The sequence below is a fragment of the Pogona vitticeps genome, chromosome 1 (assembly GCF_051106095.1).
Source record: "Pogona vitticeps strain Pit_001003342236 chromosome 1, PviZW2.1, whole genome shotgun sequence".
In the NCBI taxonomy this organism is placed as follows: Eukaryota; Metazoa; Chordata; class Lepidosauria; order Squamata; family Agamidae; genus Pogona; species Pogona vitticeps.
In genome coordinates, this window is record NC_135783.1 from 271,829,890 (window position 1) to 271,845,345 (window position 15,456).

Genomic DNA, 15,456 nt, shown 5'->3' on the forward strand with positions numbered 1-15,456 from the left:
CTGGGGAGGCTCTCCGAGTTGGGAATTGGTGGCCTGGCATTCGCCTGGCTCCATTCCTTCTTGGAGGACTGTCCCCAGCGAGTACAGCTTGGGGAGAGTGTCTCGGCCCCGTGGAGTCTCAACTGTGGGGTTCCACAGGGGTCGATTATGTGCCCAATGCTGTTTAACATCTATATGAGGCCGCTGGGTAGGGTCATCAGGGGGTGTTGAGCATCATGTCATCAGTATGCTGATGACACCCAGCTCTACATCTCCTTTTCACCAACTGCAGGTGATGCCGTCCTGTCCCTTCAGCGCTGCCTGGGGACCGTACTGCAATGGATGCGGGCAAATGGGCTGAGGCTGAATCTGGACAAGACGGAAGTTCTGAGGGTGGGGGCCCCCGTGGCTGGCGGCTTGGGTGACTCTCTCTCGTTTAGGGGGTGACCCTGGCTGTGAAGTGTGGGATCTGCAGCTTGGGCGTACACTTGGACCCGACGCTCACCATGGAAACACAGGTGGCATCGGTTGTCCATACCACCTTTTTTCATCTCTGGCAGATAGCCCGGCTGGGGCGAATAGCCTGGCTGGGGCGCTCACCACCTTGGTGCATCCGCTCATAATCTCAAGATTAGACCACTGTAACACACTCTATGTGGGGCTGCCTTTGAGGCTGATGCGGAAACTTCAGGTGGTGCAGAATGCAGCAGCCAGACTCCTTACTAGAGTGAGAAAACACCAACATATCTCCTACTCTGGCCATGCTGCAGTGGCTGCCCATCCGTTTCCGCATTGACTTCAGAGTTTTGATGCTTACTTATAAGGCCCTAAACAGTTTAGGACATTGATACCTGACGGAATGCCTGCTCCCACCAAGATCTATCTGGCTCACCCGCGCAAGCCAGGAGGGGAGGCTGAGGAGCCTGACGCCGAGGGAGGCCCAGAGGGAAAAGACATGAAACCGGGTCTTCTCGGCGGTGGCTCCTTGCCTCTGGAATAACCTCCCACCGGAGATTCGCGAGGCCCCTACGCTGGGTACTTTTAAAAGCCAACTGGAAACATGGATGTTCATCCAGGCCTTCCCTCCTATCAGTTCTTGATTCTCTTTTCTTTTCCCCTATTTATTATTTTATTTTATTTCTATATCTTAGGCACTGTATCTGTTATGAATTATGTTATAATGTTTGTACTGATTTAATGCACATATTTTATGTTGGAAGCCGCCCAGAGTGGTAGAATCTACCAAATGGGTGGGATATAAATCAAAGAAACAAATAAACAAATAAATAAAATCCAGCTTGATTTTTTGGTGGATATGCCACTGCTTTATCATGAGGACAGGCATTTACATTTTGGCATCACAGACCTAGGTTACCTGCACAGCCCCTCCAGGATATAAATAAGATGAAAAGAGTGTAACCCTTTTCCTGTCAGTTGACTGAAGGGAGACTCTTTAAGGCTGATCTCAATTTACAAGCAGGCTGGCATGGGAGAAAAATCTTTATCGGAGTATCAAGTCTTAAGTCATGTAAGATTTTAAATATATTCTTTACTTTGAGACCAGGAACTTAAAGTACTGGCATGGTTCAGTATGTTCCCAATAAATGTTTCCAGTGTAGCATAGTAGCTGTCTACTTTATTTCTGAGTGATCTGCAGTGACTGATCTGCATGAAAATGAATTACAGCAATCAAAGCTGGAGGTGAACAGAACTTGGATACCTTTAGTCTGGCTGTTATTGAGAGTTTGCACCAGCTAGGGCTTGTCAAACGTATTTCATACCATTTGGGCCTCCATCGATAAGATAGATCTACAGTCATGTCCAAAAATATTGGTACCCTTGCAATTCTGTCAAAAAATGCAACCCTTCTCTCAGAAAATTGTTGCTGTTACAAATGTTTTGGTACTCACATGTTCATTTCTTTGGTTTGCATTGGAACAACACAGAAAGCAGAGAAGAAAGCCATCTACCAGCAGGACTTTTTTCATGTTAGAAATTATTTTTTTATTGCAATTGTAAACCTGCTTATTCATAATGAAGGTGTCCTACATGGTGGTTATTCCCAGGAATCTACAAAAAATGCTTATGGCACATCAGCCTTATAAGGGCATTGTGTAACATCCCAAGAGTGTGGCAGATATGAATCCTTGTGGCTGTGAACATGTTGCTTCTTGCAGGCATATATTCTGCAGGGGATTGTTGTTAAGTTTACTTTTTGAGATACTGGATGAGGATGAGGGCAAGAAGAAAAGTGATCTGCATCTACTTGGCTAAAGCTAAGACATGTTAGATTGGAATATCTTTTGGTATTGATTCCACTTTAGATTTGGAATATGAATTACACAGCTCTGAGCTGAACATATAAATGGAAGGAAACACAGCAATAATAAAATGACAAAGTGATGAGAAAACTTCTAATCACTTATGTCTTTCCCCAACCCCTCCCCCCCCGATCCCCTGAAAAATCTATCTGGAGGAGATAAATTGGGTGGAGTTGCTGCAACACACATTGTGAACCTGCTCTGGGGGAAAGTTCTCTTGTACCCACTCCCTCTTGTGCTACTGTCTTCTTTTCTGAAAGTTGTCTGATCTTCTGGAGAGGAGAAAGGCAGAGAAGCTTTGAGGAGAATGAAAGTCCCTTTACACACATTTCCTCCTATTAATCCAAATTAAGATCCAACTCAGTCTCTACAACCTTCTGAATTCAATACTGTTTATGATTTGGGATGCCAATTATCAAACGGATAATTAGGACGTCACTTAGCATTACCACCTATTATTTAATACCTGCCAAGGCTGTAAAATTAAATCCACATCCATCTCTACTTACTTTTGTCCTCAGCCCACAGTGATTTTTTTACATCTTCTGCCAGAATCAACATATCAGATCAGACAAAATCAAGATTAGATAAGAGCTAAATTTACACATTTTTTTCAGCAAGATAGATTTTACTGCTCTAGTCTAATATAGATAACACAGTGTATACTGAGTTCTGGCTTAGTTTGTTTAAGGTTGTATTAAAGGAAGAATTCATATCTTATATGGTGATAATCACATATATAACTTTCAGCTGATCCTCTTGTGAGCTTCTTAGTGTAGCACAGATTTACCTTGCCAAGGCCCTTAGAGGCTCAAGAACAGTGTTGACTCGACTGTGTTGATTCACTCTGAAATTTTTTTTGCCTCTTTGAATTGTTTCCCCTGAAGTATGAGAATTAAAGAATTCTTCTCATGACTCTAGTCAATGCTGGAACTCAGGTCTAATTAAGACTTAATCTAATGGATGGAGAAAAGTCCAATCTCAAGACATACCTCGAGTAGATTTGTTGACATTGGATCCAACCCAACTGTGCGTACTCAGACCCTTTGTAAAATGATAGGCTGTTGAAATTCATGGTCCTGTGCTCCCTGCCATGCTGCATAAAAATAGCCAGAAGTCCCCCCAAAATAACTTGAACATAGGGGAAGGGGGTTCCTCATCTTCTCTGAAAACAGTAATAGAGATTGTCTGCAGTTTTAAGTGTCCAAAACATATGTCTATCTGAGGAGCGAGACATTTGTAAAATTTCTCTATATGATGCATCCAAGAAACCATGCCCTAAATAATATGAGTAGTATTTTTTTTGATAAGAAAATGATTAATTCACCTTCCTTGTATGCATCCCCTATTTAGAAAATTTCTATTGAAACAGATAGCACACAAGATTTCTTTGAAGAGTAAACTTACCAGACTGGCATTTAATTAGTGATTGATAAATGACTGGACAGTCAGTGTAATGTAGTTTGTTAGAGTGATGGACTAGGGGTTGGGAAGCCTGGGTTCGAATCCCCACTCAGCCATGGAAACTCACAAAGGGTGTGGAACTGGTAAAGCCGCTTCTGAAATATCTCACTTACCTGGAAAGCTCTATTAGGGTTGTAATAAGTTGTTTTCGATTTGACAGCATATAACAGCAACCAGGATAATTAAATCTGCAGTTCTATACACATGTACTGACAATTTCCCAAATGAATATAGTGAAATTATTTCTAAAGGAAACAAGCTTAGAATTATGTATTTTCAGTTTCGTGATATACAAAATATGTTGTTTAAAACAAAACTGTAACTTAAGAAATATTTCTTTTACAGAGACAAAAACAATAAATATCAATACTGGGAGTTTGGAAATGATGGCTGTATCCATTCTAAGGTGGGTGTGATATGTAAGATTAATATGAAGAACTGGGCTAATTTAATGTATTTACTTCTCATCTTTAGACTCCCACATGTAGCCCGTTAAAGTATACATTGTTAAATAACACATGACTAATTCAGGTATTCTTTCCACTTTCTGAAATATTGTATTTCCCTCTATAGATAACAAAAAACATTTTTGTAACATAATGTATCTTCCTTAAAGCCTCTCTCCCAGCAGGTTTGCATATTCACATTATTGTATATAGCATTCACAGTTTTTCTCATTACCATTCATTTATGACCTGTGGATATTAACTTGTGGCTCAATTTATATCTATTAAATCACATCTCAGTTGCTTCGATTTGGTACATATTGAGGCCAGAAATCAATATTGCTGCTCAAAATACTCCCAATTGCATAAGATGCCTCTACCGTGTTTTCAGGCATTCACCCATCACACTGCACCTCGGATGCTACAGTACTTTCCAAGCCATTTGTAAGAATCATGAAAGCCACAAGGGAAGCACACAGAGGGCTGGAGTAGATAGGATAGGCTTGGAAAGTGCCAATCACAGTTTGGCCCTGTAACCTAAGGGGCTCATTTTCTTGAGTGATTTTCTTTGGTTTTGAATTCCATGCCATTGATATACTCATTGTCCTTGAGACAAGTTTCATCTTTAGTGTCGCTGATCTATTTCATCAGCAAATGTGTTGCAGAATGGTTTTTTATACTTAATTCCTTAATAATATGCTGAACAACAGCGTGTTTTGCAATCGACTTGATGTATGAACTCTGACCAGCCCCACTTGCCTGAGTTATTTGTTCTGCATACTCTTCATTTCTTCTTTTATTCTCTGAGTTCTAGCTAGATTAATCTATGTTGGCCTAGTACGTACCTCTGGGGTATGTTACTGGGTGGCTGCCAGTTGTAAACCCATTCAGTAATCTGTACATCATACTATAGATCAGGGGTGGGGAAAAACTGCTCCTAAGTCACAACTAGAGTAGGCACATTTGAATTAATGGAACTTACAAAGGAGTTGATTTACCAAATTCCCACTACTCTAGTTGTAATTTACTATGCTAAGCTACAGAATCACAGCCAACATGTGCCACAATATTCTAACTGAAGGAAAATCTCACTTCCCTGAAATGAATATCTGCAGCTCTAGAATTACATTTCTCATTAATTAAAAAAGCTACTGTTTGCATGTCTTAAATATCAATAATTTTGGTCCTATACAAAACATTGCCAACTAATGTCATAAATAATTTAATCCTACTTTGATAAGCAAGGAGATATATATATATATATATATATATATATATATATATATATATATATATATATATATATATATATATATATATATATATATATATATATATATATATATATATATATATATATATATATATATATATATATATATATATATGTAATTGTAAGATAAAAATACTTAATTCTGGCTTGTGTGATTCTTTTACTTTACATTATACAAAGTTTTCTACAATTCATCAGAGGGAAGATTTCAAAGAAAACTGCTTGAGTATCTATTTTGTACTCTCATACACAAATCAAAATGCTAATCTAAAAGTATGAAAACAGTTTTATTAAATTGTGCTCAGAATTGGCTTTTCATATTTAAACAAAAGGGAAGAATCAGGAAGTAGATTTTCACTTTTGTGTTTTTTCATTGATACCAAAATAAAGCCTCTAAGAAAGAAATTATTCAAGTTAACAAGAGAGGTACATGAAAGTTTTGTGTTTCTTTCGTGTTCCTCTTTCGTGTAACCTTTGTATGCCAAATTGCCTGAAAAAAGTTTTTCAATATAATTGTGAAGGTTATTGTAAAACATGATAGTGTGGCCAATGATGGTTGTCAGCAGCCAATCAGACCATTGGTGAGGGCAGTGGAATCTGTGAAAAGTCCTGGAACTCAGTGAAGAGTGTTATTTTTGCTTCAATTTTGAGATTACTTTTTGAATTCCTCCTAATTTTCCTTCTCTTTTTGGGGCCCTTTCCTTTCTTGAATAATTTTTACTACTGATTGACCTGCTGCCGCCTGTTGAAGTCAAAGAAAAGAAATCAAATGGTACAGGGGAGATAAATTTCCCCATATTGTAGTAGTTTCGGTTTGGGTGTTTTGATTATTTTTGTTTTGCTTTTATTTGTTTGCTTGTTTTTCTTGATACTGGGAGAGATGATTGTGTGTTTTAATTGTCATTTTCACCCCATTGGCGGGGCTTTCTATGTTTAATTAATTTGTTATTGTAATTTGGTCAATTTACTGTGCATTTATTCTGTGTTTTTGGTGGGTTTTAATTATTTTTCTTTCTCAAATACTGTTGCCTGCTTTTAAAGTAGATTGATTCTATATTACATGCCTCTGTTTTTTTGGAGTAGTCTTTCAGGGTTCTTTAAGGCTTTTGGAGGGCCAGAAACACAATTGGGAAACCCAAAATGAAAGAACTCATGGTGAGATCATGGCTAGGATTTTGTACAGTAAGATGTATGTTTTGTCTGAAATGTGACATTGTTTAATTTTTTTTAAGTTAGTTAAATTTTCACAATTGCACCCCAGCCTGATAGAAGGTAGTGTAAACATACTTTATAAAGAAAATATTGCCTTTAAACTAAGTTCCCTCTAAATATTAGACCACCACCTCATGCCAATGCAAAGAAATTGAATCACATGTTTGAAGAGGGATTTAAAGATGGAAAGTGGGAAATGAAGAACATGAAAGGGAAGAGTAGATATATGATAATGAGGAAGAGACAAGGTGCAGTATGTGAAGAATAGAATTCTACACTGAGAACAAAAAACACATTAGTGGAATCATATACTGAAGAAAAAAGAGCATTTGAGAAGAAAATGAGTGTTTGACACATATGTTTTTGCCATTCCTAATATCACATAAAATGACAATGTCTAACAAATACATAATTTGTTTTTTTCCCATACCTTATATTCCACACTGTGGTTTGCATATTTGTTACAGATTTACTTTAATGACCAGAACAGCTTTCACAACAGCCTAAGTGAAAAAAGGTTTAGGAAATTAAAAGTTATATACCAGTAACATAACTTTTTATGACTTTGCCTACTATCAGCAACTTTTTCTCCCATCCTTCCTAATATTTAATCTTAGATGGTTGTACGTCCACTGATTACAGCCTGGTGTTACTATGCTGTCTTTGTCCTTTCCTACAGGCTTACCCTGAGTTTGTTCTGACCTACCTAGAGGAGCTAAATGTAAGAGAGGAGGTGACCCAGACGGAATACTGCACACACCATGGGGCCCAGTCTGCAGGTCATCAAGAGACAGATAGCAACGCAGCAGAAGAGGTCACTGTACCAAGCCAGAGGCAGGTTAGAGCCAGTATTTTTTAGGGGAAAATATTATGAAAAGAGTTGCTGTTATCTCCCTATTTTTAATATATTTGTTTTGATAAACAGCTTGTCCCAAATAATAACAAAATATACAAGCATTAAAAGAAAAGAGTCTAGATTTAATTGTTTCCCTGTGTTATTTCAATAGGTCCCTCTTGATAGACTAATATGACTCATTAAAATTCTCTACCTGCTGAAAGGCCTTTATTCACACTAAAGATTATTATAATGAACAATGTATTAGCCATATGTTTTTTCTTAATTTCTTAGGAGCTACAAAATAGTGTCTCAAATTGCAGTGAGAAACAACTTTCAGGACCTTTGGACGCCCACTTAATGCCTGAAGGTCCCTTAAGGGAGAATGGGCAACTGACAGTAGCGCTGGTGAGGAAATTGGAAGAGAAACATCCTAAGGCCTCTGCTCAAAGGTAAGCTACTGACAGAACTGATATTTATTGTTCAATGACATTAGATGTTTTCCTTCAGTTTCGTGTAAGATTGATTTCCTGGATATTATTGAAATATCTCAGAAGCCCTCTGGCTTGTAAGGAGACATGGAGTTTTGACCAAAACTAATGAAAAGGGGTGACATTTATGTAGTTAAAAAAAGAAGAGAGATTGATGTGTGCGCTTATCATAGAGGATCACTGAGGTATTTATTATTAAATGATTATGCATGAATCATACCCTGATATTAAAGTTATCGTTTTATGGCATTAGGTTATTTATTATTTATATTTATGAAACACCTGTCAAGTACATGTCTTAGGCATTATGCAATATATTCCAAGTACTGTACAAGGTTATCTGGGTTTGTTCTGCTGAATAAACATTTATATAAGTACATTATTTATAAACTGATGTGCAATGATGACCTAAAATATAGATATTGGGGGGGGGAATTTGATCAGAGCTTTCCTCCAAGGGAGGTGAATTCTGGATTCTTGAGAAATTGGATCTTTTCAAGTGTGCTTAGAACTTTCATAACAAAGAACAACTATTTTAAAAATTCTCCAAAGTTTTTGTAGTATTTTAAACAACACATAAAATCAGAGAGTAAAATTACTATAGCACATTAAACCTAACTTACACCAGCAGTGAAACAAAAAACGCAACAAGATCTGAAAACTCCAAAAAAATTTTTTAATACCTTGGGGAAAAAAAGATGATGCTGAAAAAACGAGGTGATTCTCTCTAGAGAATGCATTTCATGGGTCCCTCACCAAAAACACCCTCTCACTTATAGCCACCCTGCCTCATTTGCTGGCAGTACCTGGAGGAGTGTCTTGATGATGTTAGGGTCTAGATTGGTAGATATGACAAGAGGTGCTCCTTCAGATAACCTGGCCCTGAGTTGTTCAGGCCTGAGTTGTTCAAAGCTGTAATAATTAAAATGAGCACTTCGAATTTAGCCTGGAAAAGGCAATGGCCACCAGTGCAGATGGCAGATGAACAAAGTAGTATAATATGCTTCTGGTATATTGGCTGCTCTCTGCGAGGCACTGGATTGGTATTGTCCCGTGTATTAATTTTCTGCTTTCCGAATATCCAAAGGGGAAAACTGGTAGATTTTGAGGAAAAAAATTCTTTCTTATGTGGTATAATAATAACCCTACCAAAACATCAGGATGGTGCAGCTATCAAAATGTAGTAATGGTGCAGAGGAAATACTTACTGTAATTTAACAAAGAGTGTGTGCGATTGTGAATGCCTTACCTATGTGTTTCCAGTATGAGTTAAAACACACTGGAGAACATTCTTGAATTCCTTCATAGACATGTAATTAAAACTAGGTTTTGAAAGGATCCTTTGGAGAACCTCTTGCTTTAATATAGGTTTGCCACCTACCTTTTGTACAAAAAATGGGTGAGGGGCGGTGGAGGAGAAAAGGAAAAAGTATATATTAGACATGAAATACTGAATTCATTTAGATGTAACTAAGAACTCTCTCATTTTAAAAATTGTTTGAATTTCTACATTGGAAATGCTTTATGAATTAGTTAAACATCTCCTTTCCCCTCCTTTTTGAGGAAATTAGGCAGGAGGGAATCTTTTCACTGAAAATCCAGCTTTTCCTCATGATTAATCTGCCATATAAATGTTCTAAAGGTTAAAGCTTTGAACTGAGGACAAATTAACTTTCATTACATGCTTTAGTTGCATCTTGACAAAATTTCTCAGCTCTCTGTTGAAGCTAAATAATTCAGATTCATTTTTTTCTCTTCCCATCACAGACATAGAAATACAAATGTAACTCAGTTGGTTCAGAAGTAATGTAAAGGCTGTTTTATTTTTTTCCCCCCTTCCACCTCTCAGTGCAAAGATGCTGCTGTTTGCATTATTATATTAAATTGAGCAACTTACCTTTATTTAAATTGAATAGAGGTTGTTGGGGGAGAACTGTAGCAGCCAACAAAGCATGGTGACCCAGCTTGTCACCCAGTGACCTGTGAGAAGGAAATAATGAACTGTGAGTAGCTGTCATCTTAACTGTTTCTGACAGTTTGGCTATGGGCACATCTGTGTTAGTTGCATGGAAAGGCCTTTGTTGTTTTCCCACTAGTGACTTTGCAGACCGCTGTGGGGTTTGCTAGCTGCCCTACTCATACACTTCCCTCCCTCTTTAGCAGGGAAAACAGCTGCCAATGATGGGGTTGACATTTCTTTTAATGATTTATTTGGCATTTATTTAATTATAAAGTACAGATTACATTAAATATTAGGCCTTTCAGGATCCTTTAAGTGAAGTCAGGATTGTAGACTTGTGCAGCCAGTTTGGTCTTGTTTTCATGATAAAATTTTAATCATCTGTATTACTCTGAAATACATTTCCATTGTGCTTTTCCTGCATTGCCGTTTTGGTGTTCGATCATAGAAATTTGATAAACACTTCAGCCCCCTTAAAATGGTTACTGCCACTTCAGCATTCCATGTAACATCTTCACTAGTCATTTTATATCATTGGAGCTACATTGGCCATTGTTTAGTTTCAGCTTTGTGATTGTGATCCAGAGACATGGTCAGGGAGATTGATATTCATGATGTTTTTGTTTCATTTTATTTTTACTAGTTCCTTTTTCTCTCTTTGTCTGCATATTTATATTTTGATTTCTGACCTCCTCTGACTTTGAAAATTAGATTGTGATACAACATGATAAAATAGGTAAGTCAACAAATGCCCCACTCCGCATGTAAAATCCTCTGCATAGATAAATAAATGTTCATTAGACAACAGTCTGATTTTTAATGTTTGCTAACAGTAATAGTTGCTCTTCCTCAGTGCTTTTGCAACAGAGCAAAAAGTGATCTTCTGATATAATTTTAGAGATGCAGTCTGAGAAAGAATGCATATGTGATCCTACAGATCAGGATTTGGGGAAACATGTATTTCATGCTACAACTGGAAAATGAACAGGTTTCCTACTCCGAAAGAAAGCTCCCACCTAGCACTGGAACAGAAATGGGAAGCTTGGTTAAAACTAGGCTTAGCTAAGCAGTTTATGTATCAGTAAATTTTAAAAAACTTATAATTCAGGCTTTTCTTCTAAGTGTATCATACTGAGGTCTCTGCAAAGTAAGAAATCAGAATGGTGGTATTTGTAGTCCAGAAACTGAAAAATCCCATCCATAACTGCTGCCTTGTGTGTGTGTGTGTGTGTGTGGTCTTTTTCAGTCTCATAGCAATATCCTAGCAGCATTTTACAAACTTTTCCATGTGCACGTTGTACTGTAGTATAGAGGCACATGTACAATCTTTAAATCTTAACCAAAGGGAAAAATCCTGGAAAAGCAGTCATCAGGCACCACAAGATTCTGTCATCATTTCACCTCTTCTGTACGTAGATACTTTTCATATTCTGTTCTTGATCTACGTACTTCTGCAATGCACATCTCCTGTGGCTTAACCCTAACTAATAGTATTGCATTATGGAGTTTGGTTATCTCTTCAACAAGACTACTTCTGGTTGTTCTGGGTTTTTCGGGTTCTTTGGCCGTGTTCTGAAGGCTGTTCTTCCTAACGTTTCGCCAGTCTCTGTGGCCAGCATCTTCAGAGGACAGCAACCTGTCCACCAGAGCACAGGGGAATCCTGCTCTTGATGGATTTGGGATATTGTAAGTGATATTGTCAAGATAAACAGTTTTTTATATCAGTAAATATTTAGAAAGCTTTGGAAAGGGAATATTTGAGAGACAAGTACCACTTGGAATGAGTGTTCATGATTAAGAAGGGAAGTCTCTGAGGCTTATCGAGTAAGAAGGTCAGTCAGCTCAGTTCAATTTTTTAAGTAAGGACTTGATAACAAGAAAGAGAAAAATATAAAAATATAAGTAATGCACATAATAAGCAGCTTATTACCAGAGGTTGGTTGGTTGTGGGTTGCCCTCAACTTGGATTGTGGGCACTCATAGGATTGTGGGAGTACAACTTCCATAGCCCTAGCCAGTATAACCAATAATAAGGGATGTTTGTTGGTTTGTGGCACTATTCTTAGTCATTTACATAAAAAACAGCAATCACCTAAATGTAAATATTACATAATATAAACAACAGCACCTGAAACCAACGTAAATCCATGTGGCACAAAAATTAGAGTGGTGGAACAGGTTCTAGTCCAAAAACATCTCAAGGACCACACATTCTTCCTTTCTGATACTGTGGAAGCAGCATGGTTTTAGTAAAGATACTATTTTAGTTCTTTGAAATTTCATAGGTAACTCATGATTAGAGTGACGGGTGTACCACTCCATGAATTTTGGGGCACATTGTCCCCTCTAGTAATTCCATGGCCCACTGCTTTCACTGTTGTTCACTCAACCCTTCCTTACTTTCATTGTATTTTGGAGGACGTTTGAAATGAACTATGAGGCAAAAGGGAGTTTGCCTTAGTAAATTTCAAGCCAATGTACATGCCTGTGATAGGATCTTCCATTGTTATTTTAATTTAATGGTTACTGTAAGTAGTTAAATATAACAGGAAGTATTTTTTAAAAAATCCTGTTAAGTGATGTGTCAGTCCAGCATTACACATCTGTATGAGTTTTATATGAAACATCTGTATAAAATTTAAACGTATGTTACTCTTTTTGGTTTCCATCACAAAAACCATTTTATATGTTAGCCATCTGTTGGGAGTACGTAAGTAGCTGATTAAATTAAGGAAATGTGAGGGGTTGAGCGAGGCATATAAGGTTAGTTGTGAATCCTTAGAGAAATGAGAGAGCATGTGCTTTAGGATCGATTATTGCAAGTTAGGATAAAAAATATTCCCGGTCAGAAAACAGGGATGCATAATCCATGTGAGCTGTTTTCTAAGAACCATTCATGTTTGGGCATGTGACTGTTGTGTTTAGGGCATCAGATGATCCCTGCATAAATAATAGGAGCATATAATTAACTTTTTTTAAATGTTCACCTTTGAAAATACAGATATAAAATTTGGCTACGTAACAGAGTACTATTTATTTGTTGATGCAAGTAGATTATATGTGAAACCACATTCCAGATTTTGAAACAGAGAGGTGTTTAGTGGTAGCTAGGTTGGGAAGCAAGCAGGTAGGTACAGACGGATGGACAGATGGACAGACAGATACTGTAGATTATTCTGTAGCCTCCTCCAGAGTGGTTGCTTTATAGCAAAATAACCATTTTCTCCTGTGGATTTATTGCAGACACATTATAGGATTATACTGTCTTCAATTTTTAAAATGTGGTATGTGTTCATGCCTTACTGTGAAACTCATATAGTTAAACTGTTTTAGAAAAACCTTCAAATTGCCATTGGGTTACCAAAAGAATTAGCATTGCATGTAATGTTGGCTGGTGCCCATCAGGGCTTTGAGGGCAGGGTGACCAATAAAAGTTGCAATCAGACTTAATGGTAACTAATGTTGTTGTTTCAGGCAAAACCAAAATAATAATAGTAATAAAAATAAAAAAGCCAAAAATGTTGTGGGACCTTAATGACTGTTATATTTTAATGTAAGCTTTTGTGAACTTCAGACAGTGGTATATGATTGCATTTCACATCCCACCGTGATTTATGACCCCTGTTTGGTGTTTAGTTCTTTTGAAGTCTGATTCTATAAACATTCCAACAAGAGACAAACAAAAGCAAGAGTGAAAAAGGGACGTTGTGGCACTTTAAAGACTGAAGTTAAGCAGTAACATGATTAAAGAAAATAAGAGATGTACAATATATGTTACTATAGAGAATGACAGACTTTACCTTTGAGCCTTGTTCTGAAAGATGGGTCTGGTGGTTGTGAATAAAAATAACTGTAGACTATGTCTAGATGGGCGGCATATAAATGCAATAAATAAAAAAAATAAAATAAATAACATCATAATTATTAAATGAGAAACCTTGACTGATATTCAAGTCATTTATATGGGTCTCCAGCATATATATAATTTTTTATCTTGGCTGTTTCCCTCTAGATTCTTGTTCTGTAGTTTTCTTTTCCAGAACAGCAATTTTCATATCTTGTGAAGAGTGCCTTGGTAGATTGAAGTGATTTGAGACAGTTTTCTGTGTACTGTGATTTCTGATTTGTGTCCATTAATTCTTTTGTGTAGAGATTGTCCTGTCTGTCCTATTTAGAGTGCAGAGGGCACTGTTGGCAAAAGATGGCATGGATCCCATTAGCTGAGGAACAAGTAAAGGTGCCCTTGATGTAAAGGTGTGTGAAGTTGTTAGGACCTGTAATAATGTTGCCAGAATAAATGCAGGGGCAGAGTTGGCATCTGGGTTTGTAGCAGGGTTTAGTCCCCAAATCTGTTTTCGTTTCTGTATTGTCTCTTGTGTGTTAGTAGTTGCTTGAGGTTGGGGTGTTGTATATAAGCAAGTATAGGTCTATCACCAAGGCTTGAGAAAGTGAAGTATTCTTGTCAAGGATGGGCTGGAGATGACTTAAGAATAAGATGCATGTGAGTAAGCTGTGGATGGAAGGTGACAATTAGTGGTATTCAGTCATTTTCTCTTCTCGATCTGTCCTTAATCACATCTGGTGGACATTGTAGTCTGAGGAATATGATTTGTAGAGCCTATCTTGTAGGCCCAAGCAGATACGACTGTATCTGAGGGTATGTCTATAAACAATGGATGTTGTTGTGTGTTGAGGATGGAAGCTGAATGCATGCAAATACTGTAGGTATTCATCATTGGTGAGTTTTCAGTATAGCATGGTGCTAAGAGGTCCATGTTGTAGTTTTACAGGGGTGTCTAGAAAATGCAGCTGTTCTGTATATTGTTCCAGGATGAAAGTTATTGACATTCTGGTGGAATTTCTCTAGGGATTACTTTCCACAGGTCTAGATCAGTGTTCTAGGAGATAAATGGAACATTTCTGAAGTAGAAATAAAATTGGTGGCTGGCAATAACAGACTCCTGTGCTGACCTTTCTCTCTAAAGACTAGGGACTGAGCAAAGCCTAAAGCCAGAAGGGTCAAAGAATGAGGTGCTTCACTAGGATTTACGTCAGATGTGTCAGTAGTTAAAGCACCGAAAGGTACAAGTCCTTTTGTAATCCTGCTACCACGAGAAGAAATGGAAACTACATGTAAGAAGAAAAATCATTTCTGCAAATATGCTTTCATGTATTGGTGCAATTTCCAGATGTAGTGAGAGTTACTGGAGTCAAAATGTAGTAGAATTAAAGAACAATCATCATGGGGCAGTGGAATTGCTACTTCATACAGACCTGGGACCTGGATTTTTGACTGGGAAACCTGCTAATATTCCTTCATTGGAAATATTTTCTGATCCCTACTTTAGGGTACCCTGCTGACTAAATTCCACACAGCATGAACAGCTTTACCCCCCCCCCCAATACAAACAAACAAAGCCCAGAATAAAAGACAAATGTTTGCACAGATCTCTCTATCCCACCTTCATACACCTT

The 15,456-nt window shown here is 37.6% G+C and overlaps 1 protein-coding gene across 6 annotated transcripts in view; it reads left to right on the forward strand.

The window, feature by feature from the left end:
- The window catches only part of DCDC1 (doublecortin domain containing 1), a 443,661-nt gene that overhangs the window by 269,093 nt on the left and 159,112 nt on the right, over positions 1-15,456 (forward strand). For all 6 annotated transcript variants that reach the window (XM_072985843.2, XM_078384021.1, XM_072985844.2 and 3 more), the window contains 3 exons: positions 4,110-4,170; positions 7,375-7,533; positions 7,825-7,982. In XM_072985843.2, coding sequence (XP_072841944.2) covers positions 4,110-4,170; positions 7,375-7,533; positions 7,825-7,982 — 378 coding nt within the window. The remainder of the gene's footprint in view (positions 1-4,109; positions 4,171-7,374; positions 7,534-7,824; positions 7,983-15,456) is intronic.